Source organism: Bipolaris sorokiniana (assembly GCF_000338995.1).
Source record: "Bipolaris sorokiniana ND90Pr unplaced genomic scaffold COCSAscaffold_2, whole genome shotgun sequence".
Lineage (NCBI taxonomy): Eukaryota > Fungi > Ascomycota > Dothideomycetes > Pleosporales > Pleosporaceae > Bipolaris > Bipolaris sorokiniana.
This window is the reverse complement of record NW_006911896.1, coordinates 2,590,349-2,614,243: the sequence shown is the minus strand read 5'-3', so window position 1 is coordinate 2,614,243 and position 23,895 is coordinate 2,590,349. Positions and strand designations below refer to the sequence as shown.

Genomic DNA, 23,895 nt, shown 5'->3' with positions numbered 1-23,895 from the left:
CAGTGAGAAATCCAACATTTTAGCCTTTCAACCTGAACTATTCACTCTCTCATTCCATACGCCTGAAAATTACAACATGGCGCCGCGTAAGAAGACCGAAGAAAAGGCCTCAGCCAACGAGGCAGCAGACATGGTGCTACTCTACTTGCGTGAGGACCTCTTCCTCTGAGACACACACATGCATACTACGCTTGTTGATTTTCACATTAACACCATTTATATAGGCAAGCAGAACCGTCCATACTCTGCCATCGACATCTCAGCCAACTTGCACAACAAAGTGACCAAAGGTGCGTTTCGTGAGACACAAATATGCTGTGATGCGCCTTTTTATGCAAGTCAAGCTGAAGTATGAAATAGCTGCCGCAGCCAAGATTCTCAAAGATTTATACGAGCAAAAGTTGATTGAGGGAAGGACTGCAGGTATGTAGAGTGTTGTTGTTTTACATTCTTGGTTTTATCAAGGTGATGCAATGGAGCGACTGATCAATGGTTTTGTGTGAACTAGGAAAACATATTGTATATCATGCTTTACAGGTCAGTTGGAGATATTCCTTTCCTTTCCTTTCCTCACCGCCCCCCCCCCCTCCCCCCTTTTTCTTTTCCTGAGAGCTAAGAAGTTTGACCTTTATGCAGGACGCAGCAGACACATGTACACCGGAACAACTCGCAGCCCTTGACGCTGAAATAGACAATTTGCGCACGCAAACCGCCGCTCTAAATGCCACGGCCAAGACTCTGCGGTGCACGCTTGCGTCAGTGACTTCGACGCTGAGCACGGCGGATCTGATTGCAAGCGTGGATTTGTTGGAGAGGGAAAAGGTGGAGATTGAAGAGAGGCTGGATGGGTTGAGGAAGGGGAAGGCGAGGATGGTGAGTTTGTTTTCGTCTTCTTTTTTTCGTCATCATACTAGTCATGGACTTGACTGGGGTTTTTCCGGTGTCAAGGAAGGAGAACAAGGAATCAAAATTGCTAACGAGACATGGAAACATACAGGTGACACCAGCGGAACGTCAAGCTATTGAGCAATCGTGGAAGAAGAGTGTGAGGACGGCTAAGAATCGAGAAAAGATTGCGCGTGAAATGTGGAAGATTATTGCGGACAACTTGCCGGATGACGAGGCAAGGGAGGAGCATAGGGAGATGTTTGATTTGGATGGGTAGTGAGATCCATGTGTAGTGAGTAGAGACGAAATGTAGCAACCATGCTATGCATAAATGGTCGAGAGAAGTTAAAATGAGAGGGATTCAAAGAAGAAACAAGAGCAGATGCAATCAAGATACCAACTATTCATGTTTAATTTAATGGTCATTGTCCCATGGTCGTAGTATGCATTATGTACAATCAGGTATCCAGAATCTGTCGTTAGATTTCTTCAGTTGATGAGAGAACAACAGACGTAGTGAAAGAAAGAAGAAAACGCCCTTGTGCAATGCAAACACCCACCCACATGCCATGACGGGAATCAATATGCCAAGCAACAAAGCATCAAAAGTGGATTCAACAGAGACGTATCTGGTATGCAAAGTTTTTATGAAAAAAAAAATGACAAAAAAGAAGGACGAGGAGGTAGCAGATGGGATCAAAGATCTCATCTGCCGCCTCGTTGATAGGAAAAGGAACCGTGAAGATCATTTCGAATCTCCTCGGACAGGGTATCTTGGGCGTCAAGGTCGTCGAGGGCATCGCTGACACGGGCGAGTTGGGCCAGTGTTTTTGCTAGAGCCGCGCCCTCTGTGCGGCCGCGGTCTACATTGACAAGGAGCATAATGGGAAAGGGGAGACCGACAAGAATGGCTAGGAACCAAAAGGCCTGTTTTAAGAGGGTAATTAGTTTACTAAAATTTGTGATCAGAAATGAGGAGGAAAACATACCGGTCTGATCTCTCCATAAGCATCTGTAATTGCGCCTACTATGGCGGGACCGAAAACACTGCTACCTTTGTCGGTTATAGCGTACAAGGCATAAAACGCCGCTTCGTAGCCCGGAGGAATGAGTTCACCAAACAGAGCACGGCAGTAACTGCTGAGACCGCCGAGCACAAAACCGTAAACGGCACCCAGAGGATACATCTCCCATTGCTGCTGTAGACCTAGGAATCCCAATCGCTGGACTGCCGGGATATAGCCAAGGAGTCCGTAAATGGGAATGGTTTCGAAGAGCAGGATGCAGAGCAGAATTGTTTGCGTGGGCGACAAGTGGAAAAATGACGATAGGCGTGACCAGAGAAAGGCGCCTAAAACGCCAAAGACGGTTGCAATGACGTTGATGAGGGCCAACATGGCATATGGCATTCCAAGTGTCGTCTTTGCAAAGAGAACTGCTGTGCCCGAGACTGTGGCTATGCTGTCTGACAGCAGGAACCAGGCTGCAAGGAAAAGCAGGACGTCCTTGAGATGGCGGGCATGGGTTACGGTGCGGCCGAGCGACTTCCACGAGTAGCTAAAGTATGCGAGAGCGATGCGGAAATTAGACGTCTGCTCCCCAATGTGCAAGGGTGGGCCGGGGCGAGGTCGAAGCCAACGGGCGGTGGGGATCGTGAAGAGGAACCACCATGCGCCGATGATGAAAAGAACCAGGCGAAGTCCAAAGTTTGAAGACTTGAAAGCAATGACTACGAGGATGCCTACAGTTTGGACAAGCAGGGCGGCAATGTATCCAATTGCAATGCCGTAGGATGAAATTTTGGTAGCGAGGGAAAGTTCGACCGAGGAAGCGTTGGTGGTCTTTGCCCTTGGGATGGTCAGGTCGACGCTTGGCGGAGTATGGGGGAGCAGCGCGGTGGTGGCATCTGCAACTTCTTCAAGGAGACCTTCGCGCTCTGCAAGGCGGTTGGCATAACGTGCGTCTCGGACTATGTTTTCTTGGGTGGGTGTTTCTCCGCCTCTTTCATCATCTTCTTCGGTCGTGACTTCGTCGTCAGCCACGTCCTCATCCTCGTCTCTGTCGATGAAGGAGGTTGCGGCGCTGGTGTCTGCATACTTGACGGTAGGATGGAAGCGCACGAGCAGGGGTAGGAAGCTGTTGAGCAGGACGAAGCTTGCGCCGAAGCATGTGTTTGCGACTATGGCGAGGAATGCGCCCAGGATATAGATGCTCGGGACCACAGGTAGAAACAGCATAGTGGCTATGCTGCCGATGAAGGCGAAATAGAGGAGGAACGTCTTTCTGAATCTGCCGTGGTCGGCGGCACCGCTCATACTAATGATCAACAGAGCCTGTATGAGGACGGATATGCTGAACGTGTACATGGCAAAACTGGCCGTGTTGATTTCAACGCCGAGTATGTAGACTATGCATTGTCCCTTTTCAGGGCCTGGTTTGAACAAGGCGCCAATGGGAGAGGCGGACAAGGCACTGATGGGTGATACGGCGGGTATGGTGGCCTTGCATGGCGTGGAGTGGTCGGCAAGCAGGACGCCATTTTCGCGGGCAAGTTGCTCGAGGGTGACGGGTATGAAGGAGCCAATTCCACAAACGACAAAGACCTGGGCAGGGTTAGTGGGAAGTGGGGAGGGCGATGGTGGAGATGGAGGCAGGATGTAGTAAGTACCTCAGCGGCCCATCCGTACATGTAGAAGCCGCGGAGCTCCTTGTCGCTGGTCAGGCGCGTGTCCTCGCCATGGTAGTGGGGGCGGTCTGGGGCAGCCTCCATGTCAAAGTGGTGATGGTCAGACAGGCTCTGCTCATCGTCTGCCTCGTTGGACTGGGAGATGGAGAGGACCGAGGCCTTTGACTGGGACGAGGCATTTCGGGCGATGGCTGGTCGCTGGTAGGGCGGAAGCTCGGGCGCGCGCGGTGCCATGGAAGCAAGCAGGGCTTACACTAATTGGCGGAGGAGCGTCACCGCGACAGAGACATTGCGAAGGGAAGGGAGAGGCGGCGGATAAATGCGCAGCAGACGACAGCCGCCCAATGGCCAGGAAGAGGCTAGCTGGATCTGTAGGAGGAGGGTGTGTGTGTGTATCAAGGCATGTGTGGATGTGCCAGCCAGCTGGGGGTGGGCTTGTTGGGTCGACAGCGGGCGATCCCATGGTCGCTGCTGGGCGGGCGACGACCGACCTGGACGTGTGACGATGGCTGCGCTGGCCATGGGCTGTGTATGGACGTGCATTTGCAGGTGTGTTCACATATGTATGTGTATCCAAGTATGTAAGCATTTTACAGGTACACACACGTGTATGCTCATCCACATACTACTATTACACAGACACATACGTAGGTAAACAAATACACACTGCCTCCAGTGCCTGTCTGGCCTGACTCGCTCTGCGATGCACGCCAAGACGGCCCCCCGGCCAGGCCAGGGCTGATGTGATGTCTCGCCGTCAACCTCACCCTCTTTGCATCCCCACCCATCCACGCCAGCACCCTCTCTAACCGCCCCGGCCGACAATGCCATAGTCGCCCTTCCGCGCCCAAACCCTACGCTCCTTTGTCTTCACCCGCCGCGCCCCGTCCGCCCGCCGCGTCCCCAGTCACCAGGTCCTGCGCGTCGCATCCAACTCTGGCCTTGCCTCGCCTCGCCTCGCCTTTGGCCTGCACGCCCGCATCACCATCGCCTTCTCGCCCTCCCCAAGCAGCGCAGCCGTCTTGCCTAGACAGCCACCAGGCGCGCGCACAGCGGGTGCGGCCAAGGCGCCCGGGGGCTGCTGCTCTGGCGGCGTAGCATGCCAGGCATTCTCATCATGAACCACACCGCGTCCGACGCTGCCACGGCCTCTCGCCATGGCGACTCCAACACCGCTGCCCCCAATGGCGCGTCCGCTGCATCCACCGCGCTCGACAAGTACTCCCAGCTGCCGCCCGAAATCGCCCACATTGGCCCCGAGCAGTACAACGCCCTCTCGACCCTGCTGCTGCGCGTATCCCAGGAATCCTATAATGACTTGACCTCCATCCTGCAGAAAATGGCCGCCCTACCCGTCGCGCCCATGGCCAACGGCGCCCTTCCAAACGGTATTGGCGCTGCCAATATGCAGGGAAACGCTGAATCCAACAAGAGGAAAAAACTCATGCTCCTCCAATTCGCGCAGGAACAGCGCTCCAAATTTATCAAGCTGCTGGTCCTTACCGAATGGGGCAAGAAGGCCGCCTCGGACATCTCAAAGCTCATCGACATCTTCTCGTGGGCCGGTGCGCACGCCCGCAACATGGATGCCGCCGATGACCAGCTCGAGCGGATCAAGATGCTCTCCAACATTGCCAGGGAGAACAACCCAGACATTGCGACTGCCCTTCAAGTGCTGTCCACCGGCAAGGCTTCCTGGATGCCAAGCCTCGACTACATCCCTCCCAAACCAATCTCCTCGGACGAAGCCCTAAAACTGCTGAGATATATGAACACTTCCCTCTCCATCCGCCTCAACGTCCATGAAAACTTGCCGCGACACCTCCGCAACTGGCGCATCCACTCTGGCCGAGTTACCTTTATTATCAAGGGCCAATTAGAATTCGATGTCATGTCGTTTGTTGAAGATGCTTCAGAACAATGGTTTCTTATCGATTTGCGATTGCTCTTCACCCCAGCGCCCACCGTGACCGTCGGAAGCCGTTTCTTCATGCAGCTCAAACAACAGGCCGATTTTGTGCTCAAGGACAAGGGTCTCCCTGGCCTCTTTGACTTTTTGAACAACTTTATTCTAACGCACAAAATCTCGGTTCTGCGCTCACAGGCCGCTGCACTTGTTCGTGCCGGGTGGGCAGGTTCCCTCAAGGTCGAACCCGTGCACCGTCTACTTGTTGTGCAATACTGGACTAACAAGCCCGGCAAGAAGAATTGGATCGAAATCGGCGTTTCCAACAATAGGCTAAACAACGCCAAATCCTCGTGGAGAGGCCCGCCGACACCCTCTCTGACCACCCGATGGTTCCGCCAAGGAAAAGAAGTCAAGAACGCAAACTTTGCCTTTGATTGGACAAATCTTTCCATGGAAAAAGTCATCAAGCTGGTTATTGCACGTCACACTAGCGACATACTGCGATCCACAAAGGAGAGCATGAAGTCTGGAGTGGTTGCAGAGACAGACCTGTCCGAGGCCGAACCAGCAGATTGCAGGCTTAACGCAACCCTGGGGACAAAATCAGCCTCCATCACCTTGTCTTTGGAGCCAGTCACTGGCAACCACATTGTACGGCCGGCAAGTGCATTATCAGCACGGGCCGAGAATGCCTTCAACCTGGGTAGGGAGCCAGCACAGATGGCCCATGTGATGACACAAGTACTGGCAGGCACCCTGCTTGGTTTGATTCAAAGGAATGCCCAACAGCTTGGATGGCAAACAGTTGCAAGGCAGTCGTTAACTCCGCAAATGGTTAGGTCTGCCGTCAAGCTAGACGTCATCTCGTCAGTTCTCTATTGGCCTCGTGGATGGTCGCCAAACTGGGCTTTTGCACCCATCATCGACTCTTCAGGAGAGTCATGGTGGATCCTCGAAATCGGCTCCACTGGTAACCGCATCGAGCATGCAGAGCAAATCAGGATGAATAGGCCGGACAAGAGTCCCTTGCCAATCAATCGAAGCACCCTAGCAAGTCTGGAAAGAGTAGCCATACAATTATTGTCCTTCCGTGTCACTGCACGCCAGCTGGAGAAGGAGAAGAGGATGTATGCTTTGGAGGAAGAGTTGGGGCAGACACCTGCTTCCGCACAAGGACTACGCATCGCTCGCCGATGGGTCCTGCGCGTGCAGACTCCAGACCTTCTCACTTCTAGTACAAGGGACGACAAATGGCTTGAAGCAGATATCAAGATCACATGCGAAGGTCTACGAGTTGGTGGGCAGAATGTGTGGCACGTGGCGTCTGGAAAGATGGTCAAGTCAGTTGCTGCAGATATGCACAAACTCATGGCCGCCTCACCACAAAAGGCATTCAAGTTCTCTGACGATGGTAACTTTAGGATTCTTCTTTCTACACCCTTCGGACAGGACATACTTGGGGAGCTGCGTGCACGATTACGGGATGTCAACCGTCTTCGTAGCTTCGCGACTACCCTCCAGAAACGCAGAATGCGCCTTGCATCATCCTCGCTACAACGTGTCCAATTCCTTTATGGGCCCTCGCCATACACTGCCACGGTCAATTTCAGTTCAGAGAAGGAAGTCACAATCGAACTGTCATCCAAGAACCCCCATCATCGCATCCTCAATCTGCTCACTCATATTGCCAACGACCGCTTGCCTTCTTTCATGTCCCTAGATCCCAACGACGCCAACGGGTTGGATCGTTTCTGCACGACTCTCGTCCTTACGCGCCCCTTGTTCAAAGTCATCCGCGAAATCGAGCAACGGTCGCCTGGCAATTGTCGAAATCCCGCGATACACGTCCACTCCATTCTCAAATATCGCATTACTTATGAGAACCCCGTCTGCACCTTTGATGTGCGCCTTCAACCCAAGGATGACCAGGTATTCTGGTTTGTCGAAGACAATTTACGTCCCAAAGATCCCAATGTTCTTCCTACGCCCGAACGTGGTCAGGGCCATAGGCGACTTGATAACCTCCAAGAAAAGTTGAAGGAATTGTTCAGTAGTAAAGGACCAGGGTGGTTTGGGACGCGGAACGGTATGATTGCGGAGTTGGATGCGATTCCCGATGCGCTGCGCAAACTAAACGAATGTGTGTTGAGCTGCAAGATGGAGGGTGGATATGTCGCACCTCCACCGCTCGAAAGGCCTGCACAGCACGCTCAGAACCCTGGCCAAGGAATGTCCAAAACCAATGGAGTGCAGCAAGGGAATCAGCAACAGCAGCAGCAGCAGCAGCAGCAACAGCACCAACATCAACAACAGCAGGCAAGAATGCAACAGCAGCAGCAACAGCAACATCAGGCTCGTCAACAACAACAAGGGCAGCAGCAGATGCGGATGCAACAATCCAACCAACGGGTTCAGCAACCAAACGGTAGACAACCACAACATATGCAGAACGCACGGCAGCACATGCAGCACCAACAAGGTCGTGGAGGTCGCCCAGGCCAGACGCAAAACAACGTCATTGAAATCGATTAGGAATACATATTCGATTCCCAACTCGACCCTAGTCCTTTCTTTCATCGCTACTTTATTTGACGCTTCTTTTTTCCTCCGTTCAATGTACTATCTTTCCTTGGCTGTCAAGGAAAACCTTTATCCTACGCACTTTTATTCCGTCTTTGGTGTTTCGGTCCTGCATTGGGATAGCGATGCAATGGAGATAACCTGATGTAATCTTTTCATCCCCTGTATTTTTGGTCTTTGATGCTTTTTTACCTCCTATCTTCAGCGATTCCCCCCGTCCCTTGCGCATATGGTGTTTAGGGTGTTTTTCTACGTACGAACGCGTGTGGTCGATAGACTGGATTCTGGTAGCTTTTTTTTGACTTGGGTTTAGTGGGTGTGATCTGGGCATCACCGGGCGGTCATGATTGCGTACGGTGGGAATGGTAGTGTGTGAAAGAAGAAGATATCAATAGTGCAACACAAATACAATGAATATGAGAGTTTGCCAACATGTCAACGCGAGAATTTGATAGAAATATTTGCATGTATTGTGTCAAATTTCAAGCTGTGTATCTACTAGCAGTCACCAGAGTTCGATATTGTTCTTCTATTTGGGATTTTTCATCGCCTAGTCAATGGAAAAAAGAGAGAGAAGGGGATGACATTTCATACCCTTGCATATACAATCCACGTCGACACCGGCGTCACAATAAGAAAAAAATCCTTGACTCAGATATAGAGTTCTGAAGATCGATTCCTAGCTCCCTATATCATCTAGACTGCCATTGTTCTTTGTCTTTCACCATCTGCTGCATTTCTGTATCCTTTCCCTTTGGAGAGACAATGACATAGCGTGACTGTAAAGGTGAAGATAAGTGAAAGATTTGTTGGTGAGATGTTAGAATTTGGGGCGACCTGTGATCTTATTTGTTTCTAGAGTAAGTAAAGTGAGCGATGCGGAGGTGACTTTGAGTTTTACTTTTACCTGAGTACATGAATAGGTGTGAGATGGCGAGGTGACGGTAATTCACCTTCACTCCGTCGCCAAGCCACTGTAGTCACTTCTTGTCTTAGCCCTCCCCTACGCATATATAAGATACATGGTCCACATGTTCAGCACCACCAAACTCTAAAAGAAACATGTCAGTTCCCGTGTGCCAGACCAACGACAAAATGGAGCCCAGCGAGCTTGCTATGCAAGCGGCAAGCGTCGACCTATCCAGCACTTCATGGCTGGATAGCTCCATCCTGGTAAGCCTACCTCAGCACTGCATCTCTTATACTGATGGTTCCAGGTCGAGAAGGTCAATAACCTAAAGGAAATCAGTCTGGGGAACTGTCGCCTTCTCTATGGCAGTGAGCGCGGCAAATTCTATGGTACCATAAGCCCACATTCTCCTTGCAAATCCCCCAAGCTCACATGTAGGAAAAAGACATTGTTGTCGGCGAGGACGAGAACACGAAATCGTTCGGCGCAGTCCTCACTTGCAACCAAGAAAATCAGACCAAGCTCTTACGCACATCCACGAGCACCTGCCCCGTCAACGCCGTACGCAACCTGGTCAGTGACCTTCAAAAGGATACTGCAAAGCTCTTTCGTAAGGCGTCCCTTTCTCACTTGTTGATCCTTCAGATGAATAATAGCATGTCACAGTCAAGTACGGCGTCGGATCCCAGCTAGAAGGCCAACAAGGCTACACCGACAAGGACACCGGAGAGTTTCAACTCTGGGGCACGGCCTATGACAAGCGGACAAACGGTCCGGACGACGACACCATGGGTCTCGTGAGATATTGGAGCGATGCTTTTGGTTCATCTGGGAGGTTCAACCGTCATCCCAGGAATGGTGGTGCGAATGGGTACGAGCGTAGTGGGTATGAGCGCAGGGCTACGGAGCAGATGCCTCACTCGGCGGACATCTTGAACTATGACGAGGAGTCGTAGGAGGAAACCAAAAAGAGATAGAGAGAGAGTACTCAGTGAAAGGTTTGCAGATATGGTCATGTCATGGTTCAAGTTTGGAGTGAGGGCATATGCGGCAAGGCAAAGGGGATTCTTTGAGGTTTCAACGTCTACATCTATTTTCAGGAGGATGAGCCAGGAATACGTGGTATATCAGCGTCATGGAATCGAAGTTCTGAAACTCTTTAAGTCGTCCAGATGTATCGTGTCATGTATTAGTTGTAACATCGTTGTCAAGGAGACTCAAACAATGATAGCCGCAGTAACGCGTGCGCACGTGCTGTCGAGATTGGCTTGGTCATACTAGCGTCCGCGCCATGACGTACTATACTCGTCTGGCACAGGACAATATTATTTATTTGCCAACACATTGCGCAGGAATATACTCACACTATGAATAGCCCGTCGAAGCGCAGAAAGAAGAATGATGGATCAGGAAAGCCCGTTCGTAGCTTAGACTACTTCTTCGCAAAGCAAGCGGCAAAAGCGACACCCAAGGACGCGCCTACGAATCCCACGTCTAATGGAGCGCCTGCAGAGCAAGACTACTCGGGATTGACGGATGAAGAACTTGCCCGCAAACTCCAGGAAAAATGGGATAAGGAAGATCGCGAGAGGGGTCAGAATGTGGCGCCTGTAAGCTCAAATGAGTTGTATGAAGAGCCGGAGAAGTCTACTACGAATACGGCGGCGAATGAAGGCTCAGACAACCCAAAGAAATCCGAATCACCAGCTTTTGATGTTGCTTTGAAGGAAATACCCGAGCTCGCACCTGCGCCGAAGAAAAACACTCTCACGCTACAATCAACTGCATCTGAAGAAGATACAATAACCGCAAACATACCCTTCGACCTAAGCCCGCTTGAATTTGATCCTGCGGAATATATACCCGACTTAGAAAAGCATTGGGTAACAGATGGAGGACATGCAACCTATGCTCTTCTGACAAGATGCTTCATTCTGATCAATAGCACCACGAGCCGCATTAAGATTGTAGATACTCTTGTCAACCTGTTACGGACAATCATCGAGAGCGACTCAAGCAGCCTACTCCCGGCTGTCTGGCTTTCAACGAACGCGATATCGCCGCCATACATTAATCTTGAGCTAGGACTTGGAGGGTCTGCAATCTCCAAGGCGTTGAAGAAGGTGTGTGGATTGGACAATGCAAGCTTGAAGGCCTTGAGCAGCAAGCACGGAGACGCTGGCGATGTGGCATTTGAAGCAAAGAAGAAGCAGTCATTTACCCTTCGCAAACCAAAACCGTTGACCATCAAGAGCGTTTTCGACTCTTTGATTAAGATTGCAAATAGCAAGGGAAATGGCAGTGTTGAAAACAAACAGAGAATTGTCGAGAGATTGGTCCAAGATGCGAGAGGTGCGGAAGAAAGTCGCTATGTCGTACGAACCTTGGTACAGCATTTGCGCATAGGGGCTGTCAAGACCACGATGCTAATTGCATTGTCGCGAGCATTCATGTTATCGAAGCCTCCGGGCGCTGAGTTCGAGACACGCAACCGAAAAGATACGGCGAAAATGAAGAAAGAGGAGCTGGTTGAAATTTACAGCAGGAACGAGGAAATCGTCAAAGCATGCTTTGCCCGGAGACCAAACTACAACGACCTCATACCTGTGCTTCTTGAGATTGGTGTCTGCGATGAGCTGCTCGTGCGTTGCGGGCTAGCCCTTCATATTCCTCTTCGGCCCATGTTGGGTAGCATCACACGCGACATGGGCGAGATGCTCACCAAGCTGCAAGGCCGAGATTTTGCTTGCGAATACAAGTACGATGGACAGCGAGCACAAGTCCATTGCGATGCAAAGGGCAAAGTCACAATCTTTTCGCGACACCTGGAAGTCATGACGGACAAGTATCCCGATTTGGTGGCGCTAGTACCCAAGATTCGGAGCGAAGGCGTGTCGAGCTTTATCCTCGAAGGTGAAGTGGTAGCCGTTGATCGAGAGAGTGGTGACCTCAAGCCGTTCCAGACACTAGCCAACCGCGCAAGAAAGGATGTAGTCATCGGAGCAGTAACAATCGACGTTTGTCTCTTCGCGTTCGATCTCATGTACCTCAACGGCGAGGAACTTCTTAACCGATCCTTCAGAGAACGAAGATCGCTACTTCAAAGCCTGTTCGTCGAGATCCCCCACCACTTCACCTGGGTCAAAAGCCTCGATGCCACATCCGCCGACGTAGAAGCCGTCCAGACCTTCTTCCAAGGCGCCATAGACACCAAATGCGAAGGTATAATGGTCAAAGTCCTCGACAACCTCCCCAACCCGGATCTCCTCGCCGAGATAGATGAACCCGGTCTCGAAAAGACGCCCTCACTGCCCCCTACGCCGAAGAAAAAGAAACCTAGCAAGTCAAAAGCAAAAGGAAAATCCACAGAGGCTGAAACAGACGAGCCCAAAGTCTCGGGTCGCCGCAAAGCCTTGCTATCAACATACGAGCCCGATAAACGCCTCGACTCATGGCTCAAGGTAAAGAAAGACTACAGCACCACCTCGGAAACACTTGACCTAATCCCCATCGCGGCATTCCACGGGTCTGGCAGAAAAGCAGCATGGTGGTCCCCAATCCTCCTCGCAATTCGCAACGCAGAAACAGGCCAACTCGAGGCAGTCACAAAGTGCATGTCTGGCTTCACAGACGCCTTTTACAAAGCCAACCGCGCCAAGTACGATCCCGGAGATCCTGACTCGACTACCGTGTTACCCGGTAAGCCACACTATGTGGAGTACAATGGTGGGGCGGGCACGCCGGCTGTGTGGTTTGAGCCACAGGAGGTGTGGGAGGTGGCTTTTGCGGATTTGACGCTCAGTCCTACGTACACGGCTGCGATTGGGCTGGTGAGTGACGAGCGTGGGCTGAGTACGAGGTTTCCGCGGTTCCTGCGGGTGAGGGAAGATAAGAGTATCGAGGAGGCGACGGAAGCGGAGGAGTTGGCGAGTTTGTATAGGAAGCAGGAGGCCAAGGCGCCAAAGAAGGACAATGGTGGTGAGAGAGAAGTGGAAGATGAGGATATGGAGTAGGAAACATCATCACTTTGGTAATACTGTTCTTGATACCCCTTCATACAATATTAGTAGGCACGCGAAGTGGAACATGTTGTATGTAGTGAAGAACACTCTTTAATTGACCATGACTAGAAGACTGGTGTCTTGTTTGTCTTGTACGAACTATCCTCCCATCATCCTGCCAGCACCTGATACATCAGCGTGCAAAACCTCCGATACCCGCATCTGTTACTCCAAGAGAAATCGAGATACGAGGAAACCGTAAGTCTTCCGCGGGATACTTGCTATGCCGTACCGCATCTCAGCAGCGTGGATCGTGTGTGCTACGCGTCCGACGTGCCGGCATGCTCCTCCTCCGCCGTACGAGTCTCGTTGTCGTCAGGCTCGAAGCGGTCGCTCGGCGTGAGGAGCGGCGGTAGGCATAGCGTATTCGACGCGGTTAGAAGCCGTGAACCTTGATGGTCTTGCCATCAAGGCCGAGGCCTTCCTTCTTGTCGGTCAAGAAGTCCATAACATCTTTGCGTTGATCACCCTGCAACTGGATCACCTCTCCCATCTCACTGTCTGCGACGACGGTGCCATTGCAAGCAAACTTCTTCTTGATGACTTTGAGAATCTTCTTCTGATCAAACTTCTTGGGTAGGCCTTGGACCGTAGTTAGAGTCTTACGACCATTGCGTTCTGTGGTGCATTGACGTCAGCCTTGCGTGATTTGTTGGGGCCGGACCAGGGGGTTCCGGTCAGCGGATTGGCGACCACGGCCGATACCGCGGTGAGGAGTGCGAGCATTGTGTGTGAAGATGCCACGACATGGGAACAAGGGGGAAATACGTACGCTGAATACGGATATGGATGTAGTTCTGCTGCGTAGACTTTACTTCGCCTCCAGCATCGTCGACCTCCGCGAACGGATCGAAGGACTTGAGATTCTGGATGTCCGTGGTCATGAAATCGACTGGCGCGATCTGCGGGTGTATGGAGAGGGCGAGCGTTGGAAAGTGGCGGAGAAGCGGGTGGAAGCAGAGTAGAGGAGTGGGTGTGAGGGAAGAGGAGAGAGGTGGTAGCCTGGGGTGGTTGAGGTTATTAAGCGGCCCAAGGGTGGCGAGTGCACCTGGGCACCAACACGGCCAACAGGGGCGCCCCATGGCGGTCTAAGCCCCACTGCCAAGCCATGCTGCCACCGCTATGGGCTAACTGCATGTGACAGCACCACAGCAGCACCACGACACTTGCTAGCATCTTCTGTCCATTCACCGGCCCGCTCGCGTATCATTATTTTATCCCCTCGCCCATCACCCGCTTAGTCACTATCCTGCCCATCTCAGATGATCAACGCCGGCCTACTGGGTGTCGAAGAGCATGACACCTTGTCATCATGACGTTTCATGTCTCTGTCGCGCTACTGCTGCGAGGAAGCGCCTCCACACTGCGGGATCGCCTACCAGGAACACCCACGACCGCCCGATTCCCCAGAAATATGCAGCGCACAACGAGTATGAGTACAAGATTCTGGACCCTCCCGGTTTCATCCGAGTGTTGCTACACGTTCCATTGTCGCGAAAGGCTCGGGATCGCGAAATGATTCGTCTCAGGCCACTGAGAACGTCTCAACATCAAAGCCCTCCACCTATGCGTCTTCGATGCAAGCACCCAGCCTGCTTGGACACGATTCATGGCCATAGTTGTGCATAACGCTATACTTTGTATAGTATTTGCAATCCCAATATCGTGTTCCGATTTCTCGACAGCTTTCGTCGCCATGCTATCAAATCAGTCGACTTACCTCTGCAGATACCTACCTTGCCTTGACCACGACGCTGTCACTGCCCAGTTGTTCAGTCAAGCTTCAGCACGATGGCCGTTTACTGTAGCTTAACTACCCTTAGCGTCGTTTGCGAAGCAGGTTAGAAACATGCCAAGTATAGGTGGGTAACCACGGCGGCTGAAACGATACCAGCACCATCTTGTGGTTTTTACCATGTCCTTCTGTTCCTCTGTTATTACTCTCCTTCTACCGGTCCCCTTCGTTTTCCAGTGCATTGTAATTGGGCTCATCTCAATTGTTTACCGCCACCATGCGCCTTTAAACGTTGTTTCTTTTATAATTCTTTCATTTTCCTATTCGTGCTGGCACGCTTCTTTTAATACTAATACTGTAGGCGTCAAGTGCCAAGCTGTCAGGCAAAGTTCTTTTTACTCTCGCTAGAGGCTTCGAGATTTTAGACCTACAATCTTAATCGTCTCTAGAAAGATGCGATCTACAGTGCTTTTGGCTGGTGCTCTGTGCGGCCTTTCCGCTGCCAATCCTCATCCATGGATGTATGGTGTACCCAAATATCCTGATCTGGATATGAACGAAGTTATGACGCAGGCGGATGTCGACACAATGATGGCTGTTGGTGAGATCAGCGCGGCATCAGACAGCATGGTGAACACTCAAAGCTCTACGGCCCCGTCATCAGCAGCATCGGGACAAGAACCATGTGCGGTTGTTGGCAAAGCCCTCGCTGCACTGCCTTCTGGAGCCCGGCCTATTGTCCCTGCGCAACTTGGCCTACAATGTCTGCAGTCTGTTCCCATTGATCAGCCAGGAAACGTACAGCTGATCGACGATCTCAAGTTGATGGTCAAATGGCAATCCAATCTTGCCTTCCTAAAGAAACCGCCCGCGACATATACTGAACAACCTGTCGACATCATGGGACAACTCGATAATATGAGGACCCGAGTTGCGACTGGAGGTTTCGCCACTGAATACGATTTTCAGCTGGAGATGATGGACCTCTTCACCAGCGCCTATGACAATCACTTTGCCTATCAGCCAGACATTCTGGCTTCGGTAATGCAGTTCCAAAGGCCACCTGGCTCGGAGCTGGTATCCGTTTCGTCTGATGGTATGGCCTTGCCAGAAATCTACGCATATAGGGATGTCCTGAAAGCGAACAATGCCTCTTCCTTCACACCATCAGCTATCAAGAAGATCAACGGCATGGACACCCAGGAGTACCTTATGAATGTATCTTCTACTTCCGACTTTCACGATGCCGACACTCGATGGAATGCGTTGTTTCCTTCTCAAGCTCTGCTTGCCTCTGGCACCACTTTTCTTGGTTCTTTCCGTACTGGCCGATACCAAGGCCCTAATACCACCTTCGAATTTGCAAATGGCACGACTTGGTCGCAGATGAACGTTGCTGTAGTTATCAAGAACTTCACTGGCGTCGACAGTGGTAGTGCATTTTTCCAAAAGTTTTGCAGTGGACCTCAACCTCTATCTGCAGCTCCAGCCGCAGCGCCTCCTAGCAACAACACGACCCCTTCAACTCCCGCAAATGCCCCTAAACCTTCGCATATTGGGTATCCAAAAGCTGAGATGATAAACTCCGACCTTGCTGTTGGAGGCTACTTTCTTGACGGCCCGGCATACCAGGTATACTCTGACTGTTATACTTTGTACTTGTCTAACTTTAATAGGATGTCGCTGTTCTCAGCATCCCGTCTTACCAAGCCCAAAATCCCCAAGCCTTCCAAAATACTATGCGTAACTTCATTCGCATGTCCAGGCAACTCGGCAAGACAAAGATGATTTTTGACCTGCGCGGCAATGGCGGAGGCAACGCAATCCTGGGCTACGACACCTTCAAGCAAGTCTATCCACAAGCAGTAGCTGAGCCATATGGTGGAACACGGTACCGCGCCAATGAAGCCTTGAATATTGCTGGAAACATCACTTCCTCCTTCCTGGCCAACACTACGTATGCGCAAAACAACCGAACCGCCTTTACTGAAGCCCTTGGTGCAGACGCGACGGACAGCGACATCTTCGCCCTGTCGGCGCCGTTTAACTACCAACATACGCTGGACGTAGACAACAAAGCCATTCCCAGCTGGCTGGATTTATTTGGCCCGGTCGACATCAAGGATGACAAGTTCACGCCTATCCTGCGCTACAACTTCAGCGACAGCGTAAGCACGTCGTACACTGGCTTCAGTGTCATTGGCTACGGCGAAAATGCAAATGAAACAAGTACGCCGCAGCCATTCCGCGCAGAGGACATGGTGATGCTGCACGACGGCATGTGCTCGTCAACATGCGCCATTGTCTCTGAGCTGCTCAAGAACCAGGGCTCCGTCCGCACAATCGCTGTAGGAGGCAGACCGCAACCGGGCCCCATGCAGGGCGTTGGCGGCACAAAGGGTGCACAAGTATTCGCCTGGGATGATATCATTGTCCGCATGCAGGCTCTGTATGCCTTGGGCTCGCCTGACCAGCAGAAGCAATGGGACGGCATGGACATTGGCAAGACGGCAGCCGTTGAGCAGCTACTCAAACGCTCTGCCTACAATGGAGGTCAGGTTGCAGGCGGCGTCAATCTCAAAGACAACATGAGGCTCAACGACAAGTCAGGTGTGCCGTTAGAGTTCATATACGAAGCAGCGGACTGCAGGATGTGGTTTACGCCCAGGATGATTACAGATGTTACCGAGGTTTGGAAGAGTGTGGCGGATCGCATGTTCATGGGAAATGGGACTTCGCTTTGCATACAGGAGAGCACTACGAATCCAAGTAGTGTGTCTGGAGGTGGCCAGTTGAACGGTGGAGATGGGACTGCGACGGCCAAGAGTTCCAGTCAGTTCACTGGCAAGGGAGTCATGGACAGTGGAGCGAGTCACATGGGTACGCAGGCTCGGTTCATGAGCTTTGCGATTGCGACAGTTGTGATGAGCGTTCTAGCGTAATTAAAAGATACGGCTTTGGTCAGAATTAGTGTAATAATATAGCGCTTTATATTCAAGAAAGAATACCACACGTTGATGAAGTCCAGACAAAGGCGATTGAGTGAACGCTGAAAAACTGAATGATATTTCGTACGCAGGTGCCTTGTCCAGACATAGCGCATCGTTTGCACGTTACCTCCTACAGACTGCTTGCTGGGATGGCGGTGTACTTTTTGGGGGTATATGGTAAGCCATCTCAAGCCATTCCTGCATTGCTATCCAGAATGACTGGCATGCCGCCGTGGCATGCCGATGTAGCTCTGATGTCCGCTTCTAACGCCGACCGTGCCATCCATAGTCTCATGTCATCATGTTCGCTATCATATTGCTCATGCTGGCTGCTCATACGCCCTCTTGATAACCCTTGCAAATTCTACGCGCATGTTAGCAGAGCCTCACCAAACCTATATGGATATGAACTTACGGTCAAATTTGACGTTTTCACGGACAACGGTGCCCTTAGCCTCGTTATCCTTGTTGATGGGCACCTTAATCTTGTCACCATCGACATTCCATCCACATACGCTACCAACAAAATGGTCGAATTCGCTTCCCGAGAGGTTCAACCACGACTCGAGGATGCTTCGGTCAACCTCGCGTATTGCCTGGCTGACAGTGGCGGCAATGCGTACGCGCATGAGCTCTTCAAAGCCGGAGACGTCGGCAATCAAGTCGGCGTAGAGGTCGTCAGAGTCGAGCGTGGACCAGAAGGTGGCGTAATCAGCGCCTTCAAGCAGGTTTCTTAGCTCGTTGAGCTTCTGGACGGCTTCTGAAAGAGGGGCATCGCCAGCTGCTGGGTTGTGTGACGAGGATGAAAGAGGAGCTAGGACATGTGGAGGAAGGAGTGAGAGACCCAGAGAGAAATCGGGGCTCGGGAAGACGGTCAGAGCCTTGACGAGGATGTTGGTGATGGTCTCGTCGCGGGCAAGGTGGGGGTTGAACTGGTAACTGGTGCACCGTTGTTAGCAACAAGCAATGGCGGAACTGGCGGGCATTAACAGTAGAGGGGAAGAAGCTGTCAGATAGAGCTAATAATAAAACTTCAGCGGGCGGAGCGATTCAGACTCCGACACCTCGGGTAATAGGAAACGTTGTGGTTGTTTGTTCATCTTATAGCTGTAGAGTAGAGAAGGGGAAAGAAGACACGTACAGCTTCAGCAGGGCGAGGTTGGCGTAGCAGTCGTATGTCTGGTTTTCGCATTGCTGCATGACATAGTCCTGGAAGACGCCCGTCGTCTCTGGGTTGTAGCGATCCAGACCATCAAGAATCTGCTGCATGTGATCCGGCCGCTCAGGCGCGAAGTCGAAAGGGGCGCCCATGGTGGTTGGTGTGGATGAGCGACGAGGCGTTGGTGTAGCAGGCTGGGTTCAATTTCGCACAGTGCGAGACGGGCGGGCACTGGCCACCACGCAGCCCCGCGTCATCCTTCAAAAAAGTTAGACCCCGCCAAATCATTCTCCCACATGCGCTGAGCATACATCACACGCACATACACACAATGGCAGCGTCATATGATAGCGACTCGTCGGATGGAGGCGACGACTACACAGAGACCAATGTTCTCCTCGGGTATGCCGCCAAGGAGGCCACGAGCGACACCATCTCCCATCTTGGAGGCACTCCGGTACGCATGCGCCGATGCAGTATGCAAAAGTCTGTCACTAAGCCGTGCAATAGAGTTGGATCGATGACAAGACTGCCCCTTCAGGCGCCCTTGCTAAGTGTAAAGTCTGTAATGGTCTCCTCAGTCTTTTGCTTGAGCTCAACGGCGACATGCCCGATACCTTCCCTGGCCATGAGCGGCGATTATACATCTGGACGTGCCGGCGCAAGACATGCAGAAGAAAGGAGGGCAGTGTGAGGGGTATTCGGGGCGTGCGCATCGCAAAGGGCGCCAGCAACAAGATACCCGCTGCCAAAATCGAGAAGAAAGAGGAAAAGCCGGAAGAGAAGCCACAGTTCAGGATAGGCGAGTCTCTCTTTGGTGTACAAAATGGGGCAGGCGCCTCAGCCTCTGCAAACCCCTTCTCCAACCCCTTCTCTTCCAAGCCAGGTGCTGGAGCAACAAACCCCTTCTCTTCGCAGTCAGGAAGCGCGAACACCTTTGGCGCCCCGGCTTCGGTGTCGGCACCGGCCGTACAAGCCATCACATCCGAGAAGAACAAGGATGAGGCGTCCACAACCCTCCCAGAGACCTTTGCATCCAAAGTGCGCATCTCATCCTCACCTCCTGCTGAACAACAGCCTCCACGGCCACACGAGCCCTGGCCAGCAAACTCTGCCTTCCCCACGCCGTTCCCACACTACCACTTGGATGCCGAGTACGAGACACTAGACATTCCATCAGCGCCAACAATCCCGGCGAATGTGCGCATGGAGGTAGATGGAGAAGGTAGCGGCAGCACTGGAGGAGGTAAAGAAGACAAGGAGGTCTTCGAATCATCCATGGACAGGACATTTCAGAAGTTCGCAGACCGCGTAGGCGAGAATGCAGAGCAGGTCCTACGTTATGAGTTCAAGGGCAAGCCATTGCTGTACAGCGATAGCGACGCTGTTGGAAAAGCTCTGGTAGCTCACTCAGAGAATGGACCGTCCTCGAATGCCAAAGTCACCACAACAGGCTCAAAAGGTGGATCTGGTTTCCCTCGCTGCCAGACGTGCGGTGCAGACAGGGTATTTGAGGTTCAGTTGACACCACATGCCATTACTGAGCTGGAGGCTGAAGAAATGACCCTCGATGGTATGGAATGGGGCACTATCATCATGGCTGTCTGCAGTAAGGACTGCAAACCCAACGACGTTCCAGAAGGCGAATTGGGATATGTAGAAGAATGGGTTGGCGTGCAGTGGGAGGAAGTCCCTTCGAGGAAGTAGAGAGAAAAGATACCCTTTGTTCTGCTGTTCAATTGGTTCACCTTTCGAGTAAGTTGTGCTGTGTTAGATGTGTATAACGCTTGGTACCATGCTCTTACTCTTAACGTTCGGAACGACAAGAGTTCCGAAATGCTCGTTTCCTCACCGAAAACGGCAATTCTCTCTCGCAACTGAGACCATCAATGCATTCGGATACAATCTCAAATCACCTCACGAGGATAGCCATGTTCCTTCGCAGCCATACAAGGGAGGCATGGCCTTGACATGTGATGTGTGACTTGAGGTCCCCGCTAAGCCTGATCGCATACCGCCCACAATCCACATCCTCAAAGAACAATTTAGTCATCAATAAGCCGACAAAGGGCCTTGTTCCTGCAGGCTCCTAACCGCTCATGGCAATGTAAACTTCATCGACCAATCCTTTCCTTTCTTCCAACCAATCATAATCAACACGAGAGAGCGACGTATCACCCGAGAAATCTGTTGCGGCTGCCGCGCGGTTTTCACGCTGTTACATTGAACTAATTACCCCGACGCTTGAGCTGGACACGTACATGTATCCATGTTTCTGCCTGCGTTTTTGCCAACATGGTTTGGTGTGCTCGGAGGGTTCCGGATGAAGCGGTAGAAGGTACATATATGTATGTACCTGGAGTACATGCACGATTACGCTGTCTTGTTCCTGCACGCTCTTCGCCTCATTGAGACCAACCACCACGATGGCCACATCAGACCCACAAGTGGCTGTGCCTCCAACACCACCAACACAGCCACATATATCAGCCCAGCCTGTAACCCTCCAAAACTGGTACAAGAAGATCAATTGGCTCAATACGACGCTGGTCGTCCTCATCCCAACCTATGGCCTCTACCTTTCCCTTTCCACTCCTCTCACCCGTCCTACACTACTATGGAGCATGATTTACTATGCCACAACCGCTTTTGGTATCACAGGCGGTTACCATAGATTATGGAGTCACCGTTGTTACTCTGCACGGCTTCCTCTACGACTTTTTCTCGCATTCGTAGGAGCCGGAGCCATCCAGGGAAGCATACGCTGGTGGAGCGCCAATCATCGTGCTCACCATCGTTGGACCGATACCATGAAAGACCCATACTCGGTTATGCGGGGTCTACTCTTCTCCCACATTGGATGGATGGTCTTGAACACGGACCCCAAAGTGAAGGGACGTACGGATATTTCTGATCTGGACAATGACGCCATTGTTGTTTTCCAACACAAGCATTATGGCAAGATTCTGATTTTTACCGCCTGGGTCTTTCCTGCTTTAGTCGCTGGCTTGGGATGGGGAGACTGGTGGGGAGGTCTCGTTTATGCAGGTATCATCCGGGCGTGTCTCGTTCAGCAAGCAACATTTTGCGTCAATTCGTTGGCACACTACCTTGGAGAGCAACCGTTCGATGACCGAAGAAGTCCCAGAGATCATGTGCTTACCGCTCTCGTTACCATGGGAGAAGGCTACCACAACTTTCACCACGAATTCCCTAGTGACTACCGTAAGTCTGACCACCAATAAAAAGGTAGAGCCTATATCTAACGAATTTCAGGCAATGCTATCCTCTGGTACCAATATGATCCCACCAAATGGCTAATCTGGGGCATGTCCAAAATCCCCTTCTTCCCATTAACCCAAGACCTCAAGACCTTCCGCGCCAACGAAATCGAAAAAGGCCGTCTCCAACAACAGCAAAAAGCCGTAGACAAGAAACGTGCAGCACTCGACTGGGGCACTTCGCTCTCCCAACTGCCGGTCCTCTCTTGGGACGACTTCCAAGCCCAAGCTTCTGCAAACAGCGCCGCGCTAGTTACCATCGCTGGTGTCATCCACGACGTCTCGCCTTTTATCGCCGATCACCCCGGCGGCAAGACGCTTATCAAATCCGTGGTTGGGAAAGATGCAACAGCCATGTTCAACGGGGGTGTGTATGAACATTCAAATGCAGCGCACAACCTGCTGTCAACAATGAGAGTAGGTATTCTGCGTGGAGGTCAAGAAGTAGAGGTCTGGAAATCAAGTGCGGAGCGGGCAGTCAAGGATGTTAGGGGTTTGGGTATTCTTAGGGCGGGTGAGCAGGCTACGAGGGTCGTGGCGCCGGCTACTGTAGCTACTGCGGCGTGATGAGAATGTGATGATGATGATAATGATGAGATAGCGGCATGGAAGTTGAAAATGTAAATGTGAGATTATCTGTACTTCGTTCGAAGAATATAGACATAGAGATACCTACCATCAATGTTATTCCGCCATTGAGTGCATGTAACATCTTGTCTCGCTTTGTGAACTTGATATACCAAGCAAATCAAATACTCCGAGAAGAGATGGCATGTCCGCTCATCACGCTAGTCGTAGTCAGTTCCGAGAGCTAACAAGGCAAACCTCATCTTGGTGAACGCATCTCTGGAATGCGAAACCTTAGTATCGCCGACACGAAGATATGTATGAAATGGTGCTTTGTAGCGCCTCTGCCCAAACGCTATTCATGAGATAAATAGTGTGTAATCGCTGAATAGAGAAACTAACGATTGTAGTATCAAATACCAGTTAGGATCATGGCACATACACTTTCTTTCATAAGGAGATGTATTCATAGAGTAAAGCTTACTATATGATATTGAATTCCGAGAATTGAGTGATGAATCTGATGCATGGTTTATCCGCGAACTGAGTAGCAAATTTCGTGTTGAAGGAGTATGTGGAAAGCATGAAATAGGAAATGTTGATGGGAAGATGAATTGCAAAAGGGGGGTAGTTATACATAAGATATCTTGGAGGCCCTCAGCCGCTCCTGATCGCACCAAATAGGGAAAGAAAACTGGGAGAGATTTATTTGCTCTCAATGAAAACCAATCGCTTTTTTAGTGTCTCAGAAACCTTGAGACATACCCACGATAGATGGATGTCCCGAATCTTTGAATCTACTGTTTTTCGGACATTAACATATCGTAAGTAAGTTATCATCTAAGATCCTTACATGTATATCAAGGTCAGAATCATGCTCCTTCGACACCCATACTATCTCTTCTTGCTAGATGTATCATTTCCTTAATCTCGTCTGCAATCCGTTTGCTTTCCCCGCCCTGATAGATTCCGAGAGAAGCCATTGCAGCATCCTCGAAGAATTTTGCAGTTGCTTCTTTCCTCCAGGCGGAAGAGTTATGCCGAGTTCCTTTTTTCCATCTTGATGCCAATGTACAACTCTACCATCAGTTATTTGAGGCGAGGTGATTGTTGAACGTTATATACATAT

At 51.2% G+C, this 23,895-nt stretch overlaps 9 protein-coding genes across 9 annotated transcripts; 6 read left to right on the top strand and 3 right to left on the bottom strand.

Annotated features, from left to right (window-relative positions):
* Window positions 1-76: 76 nt before the first annotated feature.
* COCSADRAFT_109737 (uncharacterized protein) lies at window positions 77-1,536 on the top strand (the record flags this gene model as incomplete). The annotated part of the gene is made up of 6 exons (XM_007698123.1): window positions 77-149; window positions 225-290; window positions 361-423; window positions 509-537; window positions 637-873; window positions 998-1,536. 6 exons carry the CDS (start codon window positions 77-79, stop codon window positions 1,163-1,165), a joined length of 636 nt encoding a protein of 211 aa, XP_007696313.1. The 3' UTR covers window positions 1,166-1,536.
* A 57-nt stretch (window positions 1,537-1,593) lies between these two features.
* COCSADRAFT_79408 (uncharacterized protein) lies at window positions 1,594-3,808 on the bottom strand (the record flags this gene model as incomplete). The annotated part of the gene is made up of 3 exons (XM_007698122.1): window positions 1,594-1,815; window positions 1,878-3,491; window positions 3,557-3,808. The coding sequence occupies 3 exons, from the start codon at window positions 3,806-3,808 to the stop codon at window positions 1,594-1,596; spliced, it is 2,088 nt and encodes a 695-aa protein (XP_007696312.1).
* Window positions 3,809-4,460: 652 nt separating this feature from the next.
* On the top strand, window positions 4,461-8,503 carry COCSADRAFT_33657 (uncharacterized protein). The gene has a single exon (XM_007697403.1). It carries the CDS (start codon window positions 4,692-4,694, stop codon window positions 8,013-8,015), a length of 3,324 nt encoding a protein of 1,107 aa, XP_007695593.1. The 5' UTR covers window positions 4,461-4,691; the 3' UTR covers window positions 8,016-8,503.
* A 771-nt stretch (window positions 8,504-9,274) lies between these two features.
* On the top strand, window positions 9,275-13,349 carry COCSADRAFT_350522 (uncharacterized protein). The gene is made up of 3 exons (XM_007698121.1): window positions 9,275-9,583; window positions 9,640-9,859; window positions 10,349-13,349. Exons 2-3 carry the CDS (start codon window positions 9,762-9,764, stop codon window positions 12,984-12,986), a joined length of 2,736 nt encoding a protein of 911 aa, XP_007696311.1. The 5' UTR covers window positions 9,275-9,583; window positions 9,640-9,761; the 3' UTR covers window positions 12,987-13,349.
* Window positions 13,350-13,410: 61 nt separating this feature from the next.
* COCSADRAFT_80471 (uncharacterized protein) lies at window positions 13,411-13,918 on the bottom strand (the record flags this gene model as incomplete). Its single annotated transcript, XM_007698120.1, has 2 exons — window positions 13,411-13,652; window positions 13,807-13,918. The coding sequence occupies 2 exons, from the start codon at window positions 13,916-13,918 to the stop codon at window positions 13,411-13,413; spliced, it is 354 nt and encodes a 117-aa protein (XP_007696310.1).
* A 1,206-nt stretch (window positions 13,919-15,124) lies between these two features.
* On the top strand, window positions 15,125-17,921 carry COCSADRAFT_276731 (uncharacterized protein). Its single transcript, XM_007698119.1, has 2 exons — window positions 15,125-16,401; window positions 16,446-17,921. The coding sequence occupies exons 1-2, from the start codon at window positions 15,223-15,225 to the stop codon at window positions 17,709-17,711; spliced, it is 2,445 nt and encodes an 814-aa protein (XP_007696309.1). The 5' UTR covers window positions 15,125-15,222; the 3' UTR covers window positions 17,712-17,921.
* A 158-nt stretch (window positions 17,922-18,079) lies between these two features.
* On the bottom strand, window positions 18,080-19,070 carry COCSADRAFT_78934 (uncharacterized protein; the record flags this gene model as incomplete). Its single annotated transcript, XM_007698118.1, has 3 exons — window positions 18,080-18,123; window positions 18,175-18,698; window positions 18,901-19,070. 3 exons carry the CDS (start codon window positions 19,068-19,070, stop codon window positions 18,080-18,082), a joined length of 738 nt encoding a protein of 245 aa, XP_007696308.1.
* Window positions 19,071-19,217: 147 nt separating this feature from the next.
* COCSADRAFT_33653 (uncharacterized protein) lies at window positions 19,218-20,822 on the top strand. Its single transcript, XM_007697402.1, has 2 exons — window positions 19,218-19,375; window positions 19,429-20,822. Exons 1-2 carry the CDS (start codon window positions 19,250-19,252, stop codon window positions 20,623-20,625), a joined length of 1,323 nt encoding a protein of 440 aa, XP_007695592.1. The 5' UTR covers window positions 19,218-19,249; the 3' UTR covers window positions 20,626-20,822.
* Window positions 20,823-21,237: 415 nt separating this feature from the next.
* On the top strand, window positions 21,238-22,906 carry COCSADRAFT_134937 (uncharacterized protein). The gene is made up of 2 exons (XM_007698117.1): window positions 21,238-22,143; window positions 22,195-22,906. Exons 1-2 carry the CDS (start codon window positions 21,345-21,347, stop codon window positions 22,764-22,766), a joined length of 1,371 nt encoding a protein of 456 aa, XP_007696307.1. The 5' UTR covers window positions 21,238-21,344; the 3' UTR covers window positions 22,767-22,906.
* The last annotated feature ends 989 nt before the right edge of the window (window positions 22,907-23,895 follow it).

Coding starts and splice junctions, on each gene's coding strand:
- COCSADRAFT_33657 (XM_007697403.1), top strand. CDS start 4,692: ATGAACCACACCGCGTCCGACGCTGCCACGGCCTCTCGCCATGGCGAC.
- COCSADRAFT_350522 (XM_007698121.1), top strand. CDS start 9,762: ATGGGTCTCGTGAGATATTGGAGCGATGCTTTTGGTTCATCTGGGAGG. Junction 9,860..10,348: donor AATGGGTACGAGCGTAGTGG/GTATGAGCGCAG, acceptor CACTATGAATAG/CCCGTCGAAGCGCAGAAAGA.
- COCSADRAFT_276731 (XM_007698119.1), top strand. CDS start 15,223: ATGCGATCTACAGTGCTTTTGGCTGGTGCTCTGTGCGGCCTTTCCGCT. Junction 16,402..16,445: donor TTGACGGCCCGGCATACCAG/GTATACTCTGAC, acceptor TAACTTTAATAG/GATGTCGCTGTTCTCAGCAT.
- COCSADRAFT_33653 (XM_007697402.1), top strand. CDS start 19,250: ATGGCAGCGTCATATGATAGCGACTCGTCGGATGGAGGCGACGACTAC. Junction 19,376..19,428: donor CCCATCTTGGAGGCACTCCG/GTACGCATGCGC, acceptor GCCGTGCAATAG/AGTTGGATCGATGACAAGAC.
- COCSADRAFT_134937 (XM_007698117.1), top strand. CDS start 21,345: ATGGCCACATCAGACCCACAAGTGGCTGTGCCTCCAACACCACCAACA. Junction 22,144..22,194: donor CGAATTCCCTAGTGACTACC/GTAAGTCTGACC, acceptor AACGAATTTCAG/GCAATGCTATCCTCTGGTAC.